The sequence below is a fragment of the Dipodascopsis tothii genome, assembly GCF_038497935.1.
Source record: "Dipodascopsis tothii strain CBS 759.85 unplaced genomic scaffold V1510scaffold_7, whole genome shotgun sequence".
NCBI classification, from domain to species: Eukaryota; Fungi; Ascomycota; class Lipomycetes; order Lipomycetales; family Lipomycetaceae; genus Neoaidaea; species Neoaidaea tothii.
Genome location: NW_027117991.1, coordinates 1 through 13,334, shown reverse-complemented (window position 1 = coordinate 13,334; position 13,334 = coordinate 1). Strand labels below are relative to the sequence as shown.

Here is a 13,334-nt window from a genome sequence, read left to right as displayed (position 1 = left end):
CGTTGACTTGCCCCCGCCGGTCGTGCTGAGTCCTGCCGAGCGGTGTGTGCTACCTCGCTTCCCTGCCCACAGACGGCGTTGGGAGTCGCGCGTTTCTGTACTTAGCCTACGCGACCGCACAGCAACAGCAATGGAGGTCCAAGCAAAGGCGGTCTCGCCAAGCGACGAGCGGCGGTCACCCGAGAGGTACGGGCAGACGGAGCATGCTGACGCAGGCTCGAGCGGCGCGAGCGGCGATCCGGGGAGGCCAGTTTGGCCGACTACACGAGCATCCATATGTTCAAACCGGTGCCGGAGTTTGTACGTACGGCGCGGGCGCGGCTGACGGCAGGACGACGTGCCGGTACTGGCATTCTCGCAGCTGGCGGCGCTGGACGGGGCGGCGCTGGCGCAGCCCGGGACGCTGGTCGGGCTGGCGAACCTGGCCAAGGACCGGCTCCTGGCCACGCCGGCCGACAACGGCACACAGATCCTCGACCTGTGGGCGCTGCGGCTGGCGGCACTGTCGCTGGTGCCGCTGACCACCGTGGCCGAGCAGGAGGGCGCCCAGCTGAACGATCTGGGCACGCCCGAGTCGTTCCGGGGGACGCCGACGGTGCCGTGGCGGCTGCGGGTGCTGCTGGTGAAGATCCAGACGCCCGTGCACGGGCAGCTGGGCGCGGTCAAGTACTACGCGCTCGCCCGCGAGGCGCGCGGCGAGGCGTGGAAGGTGCGGGGCACGCCGGCGGAGGCCATGTGGCGGACGCGGCTGCGCGCGTGCGGGCTCTACGTGGCCGCCATGCTCGTGCAGATGAAGGACTACGGCACGGCCGCGGACCACCTGCTGGTGATGCTCGAGAGCGTGCCCGAGGGCGACGACGAGGCGCGCGCCGAGGTCGTGCAGGCGCTCGCCGTCGTGGCCGTGACGATGGGCGACGCGCGCAAGCTGGCAAAGTGGCTGCGGCTGCTGCCCGGCGCGGAGCCGGCCGAGCCGGACCCGGACGCGGGTCCTGTGACCGGGTCCGCGGCCGCGCCGCTGCTCGCGCTCTGCGCGGGCGACGCGGCGCCGCTGCACGCGCTGGTCCGGGCCGGCACGCGCGACGCCAACATGCTGTTCAACCTGTGCGCGCTGCGCGAGCTGCGCGCGCTGCTGGCCGAGCTCGCCATCAAAGACTGACGCGTGTATTATCACGAATTACATAAAAACATGCCCGGGGGCTACCAAAAACCGTAGAGAGTGTCGTCAAGTGGGTCACCAAAGTGTCGTGTCCGTGCGTTCATGCGGACTGTGTCCGCTCGCGGACCGTGTCCGTGTCCGTGGGTCCGTCATGCGGACTGTGTCCGTGCGTGTCCGCGGCGCCGCGCGCCCTGTCCCTCGTGCGGACCGTGTCCGCTCACATGGCCTGGCAGAAGTTGCTCGGCGCCAGGCCGACCTGCGGTCTGCTCCGGGGGCCGTACACCTCCACCTCCCACCAGCCGTCCTCCTGCATCCGCGTCACCAGCAGGACGTCGCCCTTGCGGAAGCTGACCTCCTCGGGGATCGCCGCGCGGTAGTCGTACATGGCACGCGCGTACCGGATGATCTCCTGCCCGTCGCGGGAAAACGCGGGGAGGTCCGGGTGTGGCCGCCGCATCTCCAGCGCCGACTTGCTCTTGGACCGGTCGTACAGCGGGCCGGGGCCGGCCGCCCGCGGCGCGTAGTTGCGGTACTCGTCCTCGTAGCCCATGCTGGGCGACCCGCCGTAGTTGGGCCGGCGCGGCGCGGCCGACGACGGCGGCCGCTCGATCCGGTCCGGACGCGGGTCCGTGCGCCGCGGGTCCGCCTGCGCCCGCACCGGCCGCGCGTAGGGGCTGGGCGACGCGCCACGTGTGGCGCCGGGTCCGGGCGACGCCCCGCGGTCGTACCCGTACTCGGCCGGCCGGTACCCGCGGCCCTGCTCCGACCCGTTGCGGTACAGCTGCTGCGACGACATCGGCCGCCGCATGCCCTGCCCGGCGTAGTCGCCGGCGTACGGCGCCGGCGACGCTCCGCGCGCGCTGTACGGTGCCGGCGACGCTCCGCGCGTGCTGTACGGCGCCGGCGACGCGCCGCGGCCGCTGTACGGCGCCGGCGACGCGCCCCGGTTGTATGGCGCCGGCGACGCGCCCCGATTGTACGGCGCCGGCGACGCTCCACGCGCGTCGTACGGCGCCGGCGACACGCCCCGCTCGTACTGCGACGGCGCCGGCGACGCCCCGCGGAACTGTGTCTGCCGCGACGGGCTCCGGTTGAACAGCTCCTGGGTCTTGGTCGCGTACATGCTCGACGTGGTCTCCATCTCCTCGGACGTGAACGCCACGGGCGGCGCACCCAGCCGCTTGACGCCCACGTCGCTCGCCGAGCTCGAGTGCTGCGGCGGCGGCCGGTGCTTGTACTTGACCGAGCCCTGAGGACTGGTCGGCGCCGAGTACGACGGCACCCGCCGGCCGTCCGCCGGCCGCCCGCTCGCCCGATACTCGATCGAGCCGTACTTGCCGCTCTTCTTGCCGCCGTTGCGCTCCTCCTCGATCTTGAGCTGGCGCAGCGCCAGCGCGATCGGGTCCTCGCCCGGCTCGGGCTCGACCCGCGGCCGGTTTGGCGTTTTCGAGCGCGCCGTGTCGACCTCAAAGTGCGTGCCCCCGACGTTGAGCATCACGTCCGCGCGCGGATCAATGGGCTCGCCGGCGTCGTCGTCAAACACGGCCCCGGCGTCGTACCGCGGCTTTTGGCCGCGCGGCGTCGACCGCTGCTCGACCGACCGCACCGAGAACTTGTCTTCGCCGCTGTAGTCGATGCTGTTGCGCTTCGACAGCGACGACTTGGGCCGCGCGGCGGGCTCCGCCGGCCGTCCGACGGGCTTCTGGCCGTACAGCGAGCCGATCCGCGGCGACGACTTGGCCTTGACGGGCGCGTGGACGGGCTCCTTGTCGGTCTTGTCGACCCAGCCCCGGGTCAGGTCGACCTTGGACTTGCGGCGGAACGGCGACATCCAGCCGCTGCTCTTTTTCTCCTCGAGCGGCCGGGTGTACTTGACGTCGGCCTTGGAGATGGTCGAGCGGACGTCCGAGGGACGCTCGAAGCGGGCGTCGGGGCGGGCGTCGGGGCGCATGTCGGCACGGATTTCCGAGCGGATCTCTGAGCGCGCGTCCGAACGAACGTCCGAACGGGCGTCCGAACGCGCGTCCGGCCGGGCGTCCGACCGCGCCTCGGACCGCGCGTCCTCCGGTCTCCAGTCGGCCGGCCTCGCGTCCACCGAGCGTCCTTTTTGGTGCCGTGGCGACCCCGCCGCCGGCGACAGCTCGTTCTCCGATCCAGACGACACCGTCGTCGGCTGCGAGTACACCGACGACGCCGACGGGCTGGCCGCCCGGTGCACCGGCGAGCTCGTCGCGGTCGACGGCGACGGCGGCGCCGCCACGGACGCGCTGTAGGACATGGAAATCGTGTCCAGCGGGTGCACGGCCGCGTCCTTGTGGACTATAGTCGACTGCGAGGCCTCGCGCACGAGGCCGGGCTCGTTGATGGCGATCGCCGGCGGCTCGTGGCGCGTGCGGCTGGGACTGGCGAACGGCGAGCGCTCGGCCGCGCGGTCGGGCGACCGCTGCGGCGACCGCTCCGGCGACCGCTCCGCCTTCTCCGGCCGCGGCGACTGCGCCAGCGGCGCCACCGCGTCCGCCGACAGCGACGCCAGCATGGCGTCCAGCTGCGACGGCGCGTAGCCGTCGTCGTCCTCCGGCAGCGGGCCCTTTTTGTTCAGGTCGACGTCCGACAGCCGGCCGTCAGGCGTGCTCGAGCGGAACTGCGGGTTCATGGCCCGCGAGAAGTTCGCAATCGTGTAGTTCTCGGCGTCGCCGACGTCGCCAATGGCGCCGTTGTAGTAGTCCACGAACGAGGGCGTGCCCATGATCTTGTGGCCGGTGCCGTGGCCGCGGATGTACTCGTGGATGTCCTTCTCGACCTCGCACTTCTCGAGCGACACGCGGATGTTCTCGCAGCACTCGTCGTCGCTCACGCACACGGTCGACAGCACGTTGCTGTAGGCCCACAGGTTACTCTTGAGAAAGTCGATGCGCTCTTCCTCGAGGTCCTGGAACTTGTCGCAGCCGCTCTTCCACTCGAGGTTCCAGCGCTCGATGATGTCGCGCAGGTTCTTGAGCGACGTCTGGTAGTCGCGGCGCGACGCGGTCACGCTCATCCGGCTCTTCTCGAGCTTGGCGTTGTTCTTCTCGAGCTCGCGGCCCGAGACCATGTTCTGCTGGGCCTTGCAGGTGTTGATCTTGTTGCAGTCGCTCTCGAAGCGGTCCTTGTGCTTGTTGACCGTGGCCAGCTGGTTGTTCTTGGCCTTGGTCAGCCGCTCGATCGTCGTCTGCACGATCTTGCGGCGCTCGCGCATGCCCGCCGAGAATGCGGCCAGCGGCTCGTCCAGCTCGGTCTTGATCTGCGCGGCCGTGTTGGCGTGCGCCTTGCCCATCTGCTCGGTCTCGGCGCGGACCGTGTCCAGCGACGCCTTGAGCGTGCCCGTCTCGCCCGAGCCCAGCGACCGCCGGGCGAGCATCAGCAGCCGCCGCGCGTACTCCTCCTCGATCGAGATCCTGCCGTCAGCGCGCCCGCGGCCGCACCTACCGCTCCTTGTAGAACATCTTGACCTCCTCGCACGTCAGCTTGGCCTCGCGCATGCGCTGGAGCAGCGCGTTCACGCCCCGGTCATCGCGGCCCTGCGGTCAGCTACGTCGCCCGTGGGCGTACCCAAAAGTAATTCGAGAACGTCACCGGCACCGACGGCAGGAACGAGTCGGACATCCTGTCAATGCCTGTTGTGTGGCCCGTCGGGGTCTGCTCCTGTCTGGGTACTGCGTACAGTCTAGTGAGGGAAGTCGGGCGCAGCGCCGCCAGATATAGGCCGGGGCGTGGCCGCGGCGCTGTTGTGTTTACGTTGCCGCATGTAAACAAGACGCGTTGCTACAGCAACCCGGTAGCGGCGCGCGCTGTTGCCATGGCGACTGCCCCATCTCGGGCTAGCCGCATCGCAATGCGGCTCGACTCGTCGGGGGTGGCTGCAGCCGCATTGCCTGTGCACCGCCACGGCGGCGGACGCGGGCGCGGCCTGGACGGAGCCGCCGGCGACGCGCCAGGCACGCGAGCGCGCAGGGCCTGCGGCGACGGCCGGCGCGAGCGCCCCCGCGCACGAGCCTCGGCGGCGGCCCGCGCGGCAGATGGCCGCCGCCACAGATGGCCGCCGCCACGCAGCCGCTGCAGGGCGAGCCACGCACCGCCGCCGGGGCTGCGCACCGCCACTGGAGCGGCGCTCGCCGGGCTGACCTGGCGCAGCAGCCCGCCGCGCGCCGTGCGGCGCGGGCCGCCGCCGGCCCTGCCGCCGGCCGCGGCACGCATGAACCGGCGCCAACGTGCGCACGGCCGGCGCGGCAGTCCGGGTAACGGGTCACCGGTCCGGCGCCATCTCGTCTAGCGCCATCAGCCGATGCCCAACGCGGTGCGCCTAGGCCCGGCCCGGCATGGCCGCCACCGTCGCGAGCCGGAACAAGACCCTGTTGCAGACCCGGTCCGCGGACCCAGCCAATTCCCGTAGTGTGCGGCTCGGACCTGCTTGGTAGCGTGTAGCGGGGGCGGACGCGACCGTGACCCAAACTTGTGTGTACAGGAAAAATTGATCCTCACCGCTAGAGAAACGATCTGGCCGACGGAACGCCGTTAGACTGCCGACGCCACGGACCGAAGGTGGGTGGAGGCGATGGCTGCCGCCGCAGCAGCCTGGACTGACGCGGGCAGGATCCGATCGCACGATTTGATGAGCGAGGCTGCGTAGGCACTGCCCGAGCCCGTTAGAACACAGCACAGGGTGAGCACGCGCGCTGATCAGCGGCCGCACAGGCGTCCGGAGCTGGCCGGCCAGCGGCCAGCGCGGGCCGGCGGCGGGCCCGCGCTGCTGCGGCCCGCTGCAGCCCGCTGCCGGCCGCCACGGCCCGCCCGTGGCCGCCGTCGCCGTCCGCGCCCGCAGCGCTGACAAACAGCCGTCCTCATCCGGCCACCGACCCGGTCTGTCCGCACGCCAGGCGCGCACGCGACGCCGCGTCCCCCGAATCAGCCACCATAGCCGGCGAAAGCACCCGCGCGGTGCCGCCGCGGTCCGACTCGAGCCAGGGCTCGCCGCCTTCGGCCGCGTCCAGCCCGTCCACGGTGCCGGCCAGCCGCGCGCCCCCCCAGTCCGCGTCGCTGGCGGCCGGCAGCAGCGCGTCGATATCCGGCCATCGGCCGTCGGAGCTGTCCAAGATCGTTGGCGCGCAGGTGGTGGTGCTCGTGTCGACCATCAAGGAGGACAAGTGGGAGGCCACGGTCAAACAGATCCGCGAGGTAGGCGGCACATTCGCAACGGGACTGACGCCAGCTTTGCGACCAGAACGGCCCCGAGGTCTACCAGCGGTACTTCCGGCGCCTGGTGACCACGAACGCGTCGTCGATCTTTGCGAGCGCCCCGCGGCAGCTTGACAACCCCACGAGCCGGCGTCTATTGGTAGACGAGGTGCGGCTTCTGGCGTCGGATCCGGCAGTTGCCCATCGCTTCGCGTCGTCCGTCGTCACGGCCGAAAACGACGTCCTCAAGGACTTTCACCTGCGCCCGTTTCTGGACGCGTTCGATCTCGACGACCTCCAGCGGACGGTGCTCTGCCTGAGCTTTGCCGACTCGCCCAACGCGTCGCTGACAGAGACTGGTACGCGCGCGCGTCGCGTCCGCTAACCGCAGCATCCGCCATCCTCCAGGAGGCGTTTCCGGCGCTGCCGAAGCTGCTGCGCGACCCCAAGGGCGCCAGCGAGCACTACACGGACGCCCAGCTCGCGAGCCTGGTGCGCCAGCTGGCCGCGCCCGCGTCGCCGAACCCGCTCTCGGCCGCCGAGAGCGCGCAGCTCGCGACCGCCGTGCGCCGCCGCTTCGCGGCCAAGAACGTGCCCGTGCCATCCGCCGTCGCCGACGTGCTGCGCGCGGACGCGCCGCCCGCGATGGAGTCCTTCACCAAGCGCCTGGTCTCGACCGGGCCGTCGTGCACCAACTCGGAGGCGTCGCTCAAGAAGGTCCTGGCCGGCGACCTCGCCTACGACGACGCCGAGATCGCGGCCTGCCTGCGCTTCCTGACCGCGTCCGCCGACTGGAACGCGCGCAACCTCGGCGCGTTTGTCCACAAGGTCTACCCGGCGCCCGACTGGGCCGCCGTGCTCGACGACTTTGACCGCGCCGACACCGTCGTCGCGTCCGCCGAGTGCATGGCCAACGTGCTGCTCTTCCTGGACGCGTTCGCCGTGCCGGCCGACGTCGTCGCCAGCCTGTACACGCGCGCGTGGGAGAGCCTGCCGCTGCAGCTGAGCATCATCAAGCACACGCTCGGCCTGGCCAAGGACAAGTTCGACCTGCTCCGGCTCGACCTGGCCAAGACCGTGACCGCCGACGCGTTCGCCGACGCCGACGCCGACGTGCGCGCGCTCGCCGCCTCGCTCGAGTCCCAGCCGCTCAACGCGACCGACGTCCTGCTCTCGCTCGTTGCCGCCATCGAGCGCGAGCAGGCCGAGGTCGACGGCAAGATCCTGCTCGACCAGGCCGCCAAGTTCACGCCCGAGCTGGTGCTGCTCGGCATCATCTCGCGCCCGCCGCCGTGGTCGCCCCTGCGCGAGGACATCATCACCCGGCTGCTCGACCTGCTCCTGCTCGGCCATCCGTCCAAGAGCCTGGTCTTCTTCCACCTCTGGAAGACCAGCCGCAAGTTCCTGCTCGCCTACTTCTCGTCCGCCCACGCCCGCGACAACACCAACCTGGCCCGCATCGCGGCTGCCATCGCCGAGCTCGACGGCTTTGGCGACCTCGTCGGCGTCCAGCCCTACTTCTTCACCCTCGACGTCTTCTGCTTCGCCGCCCGCCGCGGCTGGTACTCGCTGCAGGACGCGCTCGACAAGAACTACGAGCTCGACAAGGACGGCTTCCCGAAGGAGGCGCTCGCGTTCCTCGACCTCAAGTCCGCGGCCGAGTACTCGTTCCAGCAGCAGCAGCAGCAACAGCAGCAGCAACAGCAGCCGATCTCGGACATCCGCATGACCATCGTGTCCCTGCACGTCAAGTGCGTGTACGAGCTGCTGCACTTTGTGATCGACCACACGGCGCCCGACATTATGGAGCAGCTTACCGCCGTCCAGACGCAGTGCGTCCAGACCTACCCGCGGCTGATCAACTTTGGCCAGGGCCACGACGCCGCCATCGTCCAGAACAGCGACAGCAACGTGTTCTCGCCCGAGATCGAGAAGAAGATGAAGTACCTGTACCAGCAGATGTACGAGAAGGAGACGAGCATCAGCGAGGTCATCACGTTCCTGCAGCGCGTGCGCGGCTCGGACGAGCCGGCGGACCAGGACATCTTCGCGTGCATGGTGCACTCGCTGTTCGACGAGTACCGGTTCTTCCCGGACTACCCGCTGAACGCGCTGGCAACCACGGCTGTGCTCTTCGGCTCGATCATCCAGTTCCATCTCATCGAAGACATCCCGCTCTCGGTCGCCCTGCGCTTCGTTCTGCAGGCGCTCAAGGAGTCGCCCGACGCCAAGATGTTCAAGTTCGGCCTCCAGGCGCTGATGCAGTTCCAGAACCGGCTCGACTCGTTCCCCCAGTACTGCGCGCTGCTGCTGCAGATCCCCACGCTCGACACGATCCAGTCGCAGCTCATGTCGAAGCTGCGCGAGATCATCTCGAAGCGGTCCAAGAGCGCCGGCGCCGACGACGAGGCCAAGGCGCCCGAGACGGACGGCCCCGAGCCGTTCAAGTGCCTGCACCTCGACCCGGTCTCGCTGGCGGACTCGAACTTCGAGGACCCGTCCGAGGAGACCCAGAACAAGGTGCTCTTCATCGTCAACAACCTGGCGCAGAGCAACGTCGAGCAGAAGTCCGGCGAGCTCGTCGGCATGCTGGAGGACCGCTACCACCAGTGGTTCGCCACGTACCTGGTCGAGAACCGGGCCCGGCAGGAGCCGAACAACCACAGCCTCTACGTGGACATCCTCGACCGCGTCGCCAGCGCGCACCTGCACCGGCAGGTGCTGCACGCCACGTACGGCAGCATCATCGGCCTGCTCAACTCGCCGTCGACCATGTCGTCGTCGATCGAGCGCAACCAGCTCAAGAACCTGGGCTCGTGGCTCGGCATCCTGACGCTGGCCCGCGACAAGCCCATCAAGCACCGCAACATCTCGTTCAAGGACCTGCTGATGGAGGGCCTGGAGTCGAACCGGCTCAACATCGTGCTGCCGTTCACGTGCAAGGTGCTCGAGCAGTCGGCCAAGTCGCGCGTCTTCAAGGCGCGCAACCCCTGGCTGATGGGCACGCTCAAGCTCATGGCCGAGATGTACAAGTTCGTGGACCTCAAGCTGAACCTCAAGTTCGAGATCGAGGTCCTGTGCAACAACATCGGCACCACGCTCGACGACATCGAGCCGTCGACCGCGATCCGCAACAAGAACAACAAGGACGACCTCGACGCCGGGCCGGCCATGATGCCCGAGCTCGAGAGCACCATGTCGCCGTACCCGGACCTCAAGCGGCTGCTGCGGCTGGCCACCGAGAAGGCGCTCAAGGACCTGATGCCGGCCGTGGTCGAGCGGTCGAACGCGATCGTGCAGATCGCGACCCGCGAGCTGGTCCTGAAGGACTTTGCGATGGAGGGCGACGAGAACAAGGTCCGCAGCGCGGCGCAGAGCATGGCGCGGTCGCTGGTGAGCAATCTGAGCGCCGTGACGTGCAAGGAGCCGCTGCGGCTCAACATCGCGACCAACCTCAAGGTCCTGCTGACGTCCGCGGGGTACTCGGAGGCGGACCTGCCCGGCGACGTGCTGGCGTCGTCGATCCCGGAGTACGTGGCGTTCGCGTGCCTGCGCATCGAGAAGGCCGCCATCGACAAGACGCTGGCGGACGTCGAGCTGGCGCTGGCCCCGGCGTACGCCGCGCGCCGGCGGCACCACGAGTACCGCCCGGGCCAGCCCTACGTCGACGCCGAGGCCGCCATGTACAGCATGGCCATCCCGGAGCTGTTCCGGGTCAAGCCCGGCGGGCTGACGGCGCGCCAGCAGCTCGTGTACCAGGAGTTCGGCAACATCCGGCCGCTGGTCCCGCCCGAGCTGCAGGCGGCCAGCCCGCTCGGCGGCGACGCCGACTACGCGGCCATGGCGCCGCCGCCGGCCGAGCCGCTGGCGCCGCCGCCGGTGCCCGCGCTCGGCCGCGGCTCGGCCTCGGCGGCCGTCCCGCAGCCGTACGAGTATCCGGCCGAGGCGCACGCGGCGCCCGAGCGCAGCGCGACGCCCACGCGGGCGCCGTCGGCCGGGCTCGAGCAGATCGTCGCGCAGTTCCAGGCCGCGCTCGACGGCCTCCAGAAGCTCATGAACGAGAGCGCCACCGACACGCTCGACAGCCTGCAGGACGCGCACCCCGTCAAGGTCGGCCTGACGCAGATCCTGGCCGCCGTCGCGCGCCACCCGCTGCGCGAGCAGCTCGTCCTGCGCACGTCGCAGCTCACCGTCTCGGCGCTCTTCTCGGTCGCCGAGACCCAGCTCGCCAAGGAGGGCTACGCCATGCTCCTCTACCGGCTCTGCGAGATGTCGGCGGCCACGGCCAAGGAGGTCATCCTCTGGCTGCTCCACTCGGACGACGAGGTAAGCGTCGCGCGCGCGCCCGCTGACGGCCAGCGCAAGTTCAACGCGCCCGTGATGGTCACGGTCATGCGCACCGGGCTCATCCGGCCGCAGGAGCTCGACGTCACGCTGTCGAAGCTCGTCCTGGCCCGCAACGCCGCCGCGATCGCGTTCGCGGTCGCGCTCATCCGCGACTCGGTCCTGGCCGACAACCCCCTGGCCATGCGCAGCGACTACGCGACGTGCCTGCACGCGCTGGACCTGGTCGCCGACGACGAGACCCACGGTACGGCCATCAAGTCATTGCTGGACGACCTCAAGAAGCCGCTTGCCGTGGACTTCTCCGAGGGCGACGATGACAAGATCAAGGCTCAGATGAAGCGCGTGTTTCAGGAATGGACGAGACTGACCCAGCACCCTGCTCAGATTGAGAAGATGCTATGCGTGTTTGTGTACCAGCTGTCGGCGCGGAACATACTCGCGACGAGCAAGGGTCTGACGCTGTTCCTGATGGCCGCGCTCGAGACCGGCGTCGACGAGTACACCAAGGAGGTCGCGTTCCACCAGCAGCTGCAGCCGCAGACCACGCCGGGCCAGTTCGCGACGCCGGTCTCGGCGTACATCGCGGTCGACAGCCTGGCCAAGCTGGTGGTGATGCTCGTGCGGCTGCACGACGACGCGTCCGGCACGGACGCCATCACGTACCTCCGGGGCGTGCTGGGCGTGGTCGCGATCGCGCTCATCAACCGGCACGAGGCCGCGGCGGACTTCAACGGCCAGCCGTACTTCCGGTTCTTCTCGAGCGTGCTCAGCGAGTGGGCCGCGCAGATGCAGGCGGCCGACGCCGACCAGAAGGACGAGTTCTACGTGCTCGTCGGCGAGGTGCTGACGGCGCTGCAGCCGGCGGCCGTGCCGGGCTTCACGTTCTCGTGGATGACGCTGGTGTCGCACCGGCTGTTCATGCCCAAGCTGCTCGCGCTCGACGGCAAGAAGGGCTGGCCGCTGTTCGTGGGCCTGCTCGAGGGCCTGCTCAAGTTCATCGGCACGCACCTGACGGGGCCCAAGGTCGCCGACACGGTGCGCTTCGTCTACTACGGCACGCTGCGCATCGTGCTCGTGCTGCTGCACGACTTCCCCAAGGTCCTGGCCGAGTACCACCACGCGCTGTGCAAGGCGATCCCCACGAGCTGCATCCAGTTCCGCAACCTGATCCTGAGCGCGTTCCCGCAGAACATGTCGCTGCCGGACCCGTTCGCGCCGGGGTTCAAGGTCGACCGGCTGCCCGAGATCCGCAAGATGCCGGTGATGACGGCCGAGCCCGAGGCCGAGCTCGAGCGGCACGGCCTCCGGCAGTTCGTGGACGCCTACGCCAAGGCGGACTCGGTCAAGGGCGTGTCGGTGCGGCCGGTCGTCGACGAGCTGCGCGTGGCCGCCCGGCCCGAGCTCGGCCTGGGCTTCACGTCCGTCACGATCGACACCGCGCTCGTCTCGGACCTCGCGCTCTACCTCGGCCTCGAGAGCATGAAGCACCTCAAGAAGAAGAAGGGCGACGACGCCAGCGAGCTCAACACCGAGTCCGCCCACGTCCGGCTCCTGGTCAAGATCCTGCTCGAGCTCGACGCCGAGGGCCGCTACTTCCTGCTCTCGGCGATCGCCAACCAGCTCCGCTACCCGAACTTCCACACCCACCACTTCTCCTGCATCATCCTCTACCTCTTTGGCTCGGCCAAGCTCGGCGCCGACAAGCTCAGCATCCAGCAGCAGATCACACGCGTCCTGCTCGAGCGCCTGATCTGCCACCGCCCGCACCCCTGGGGCCTGCTCATCACCTTCACCGAGCTGCTCAAGAACAACACGTACAACTTCTGGCAGCTGCCGTTCACGAAAGACGTGCCCGAGGTAAGTCCGGCGCCGCGCACGCTGACCCCAGATCGAGCCGCTCTTTGGCTCCCTCTTCTCGCACATCAACAACGCCCCGCATTGAGCCATTTAGATACCTACATAGAGTCCGACCTACTTTGTTTACCACTGCATGGGCGGCCCGGCGAGCCGTCCGCTGTATTTCTACGACCTCGCTGCCCGCCGGCGTGTAATATACTTTGTCTCTGCCCGCCTGTATTGCTATATACAAATCCCTATGCACCGGTGGCTAGTACAGCCGCGAGCTCTTGCGCAGTTCCTCGCGCGCGTCCACGTCGCCCTTGGACATCTTCTCGTACTGCTCGTCGTACAGGCCCTTGGACAGCGGGCCGTTGCCCCGGAACCGCTTGCGCATGTCGAGGATGCCGCGCCGGCACGCGGCGAAACTCCGCATCCGGGCCAGACACGCGTCCGGCAGCGTCTCGCGCAGCTTGTCGTCCATCAGGCAGTCCTTGGGCGTGTTGCGCTCGATCAGCACACACGGCGACCGCTGCAGGCAGAGCGCAAGCCCGATTCGTTCGTCTCGGCAGCTGTTGGTCAGCGGGTTCTGGGAGCCAGGCATATAGCCGCATATAGCCGCCGTGCCCGGGCGGCAACGCTGTGGAGGGAGCCTGGGAGCATACAGCCGCGGGTGGCTCGCCAGTGGCGGTGCAACGAGCCTCCGGCGGCGACTCCGTCGGGGGTGGCTGCCCTGGCAGGCATATAGCCGCACGCATAGCCGCCCGCAGGGCGCACCCCCGAC

The 13,334-nt window shown here is 69.3% G+C and overlaps 4 protein-coding genes across 4 annotated transcripts; 2 read left to right on the top strand and 2 right to left on the bottom strand.

Moving 5' to 3' along the window:
• The first annotated feature begins 92 nt into the window (after positions 1-92).
• V1510DRAFT_412930 (uncharacterized protein) lies at positions 93-1,207 on the top strand. The gene is made up of 3 exons (XM_066933157.1): positions 93-186; positions 216-300; positions 332-1,207. Exons 1-3 carry the CDS (start codon positions 131-133, stop codon positions 1,154-1,156), a joined length of 966 nt encoding a protein of 321 aa, XP_066790218.1. The 5' UTR covers positions 93-130; the 3' UTR covers positions 1,157-1,207.
• On the bottom strand, positions 1,146-5,045 carry V1510DRAFT_428908 (uncharacterized protein). Its single transcript, XM_066935291.1, has 3 exons — positions 4,745-5,045; positions 4,622-4,713; positions 1,146-4,590 (listed from the first exon to the last, which is right to left on the bottom strand). The coding sequence occupies exons 1-3, from the start codon at positions 4,796-4,798 to the stop codon at positions 1,374-1,376; spliced, it is 3,363 nt and encodes a 1,120-aa protein (XP_066790217.1). The 5' UTR covers positions 4,799-5,045; the 3' UTR covers positions 1,146-1,373.
• A 759-nt stretch (positions 5,046-5,804) lies between these two features.
• V1510DRAFT_442259 (Not1-domain-containing protein) lies at positions 5,805-12,656 on the top strand (the record flags this gene model as incomplete). The annotated part of the gene is made up of 6 exons (XM_066935645.1): positions 5,805-5,818; positions 6,121-6,367; positions 6,402-6,726; positions 6,759-10,693; positions 10,727-12,571; positions 12,603-12,656. 6 exons carry the CDS (start codon positions 5,805-5,807, stop codon positions 12,654-12,656), a joined length of 6,420 nt encoding a protein of 2,139 aa, XP_066790216.1.
• A 111-nt stretch (positions 12,657-12,767) lies between these two features.
• V1510DRAFT_412922 (protein required for assembly of cytochrome c oxidase) lies at positions 12,768-13,334 on the bottom strand. Its single transcript, XM_066933156.1, has one exon. The coding sequence runs from the start codon at positions 13,152-13,154 to the stop codon at positions 12,822-12,824; it is 333 nt and encodes a 110-aa protein (XP_066790215.1). The 5' UTR covers positions 13,155-13,334; the 3' UTR covers positions 12,768-12,821.

What these genes read in the sequence shown, in the direction of transcription:
- V1510DRAFT_412930 (XM_066933157.1), top strand. Translation starts at nt 131, where the DNA reads ATGGAGGTCCAAGCAAAGGCGGTCTCGCCAAGCGACGAGCGGCGGTCA. An exon ending in GAGCGGCGGTCACCCGAGAG is followed by an intron (nt 187 to 215) that starts GTACGGGCAGAC and finishes ATGCTGACGCAG; the next exon opens with GCTCGAGCGGCGCGAGCGGC. An exon ending in TCAAACCGGTGCCGGAGTTT is followed by an intron (nt 301 to 331) that starts GTACGTACGGCG and finishes GGCTGACGGCAG; the next exon opens with GACGACGTGCCGGTACTGGC.
- V1510DRAFT_428908 (XM_066935291.1), bottom strand. Translation starts at nt 4,798, where the DNA reads ATGTCCGACTCGTTCCTGCCGTCGGTGCCGGTGACGTTCTCGAATTAC. An exon ending in CGTTCTCGAATTACTTTTGG is followed by an intron (nt 4,714 to 4,744) that starts GTACGCCCACGG and finishes AGCTGACCGCAG; the next exon opens with GGCCGCGATGACCGGGGCGT. An exon ending in AAGATGTTCTACAAGGAGCG is followed by an intron (nt 4,591 to 4,621) that starts GTAGGTGCGGCC and finishes CGCTGACGGCAG; the next exon opens with GATCTCGATCGAGGAGGAGT.
- V1510DRAFT_412922 (XM_066933156.1), bottom strand. Translation starts at nt 13,154, where the DNA reads ATGCCTGGCTCCCAGAACCCGCTGACCAACAGCTGCCGAGACGAACGA.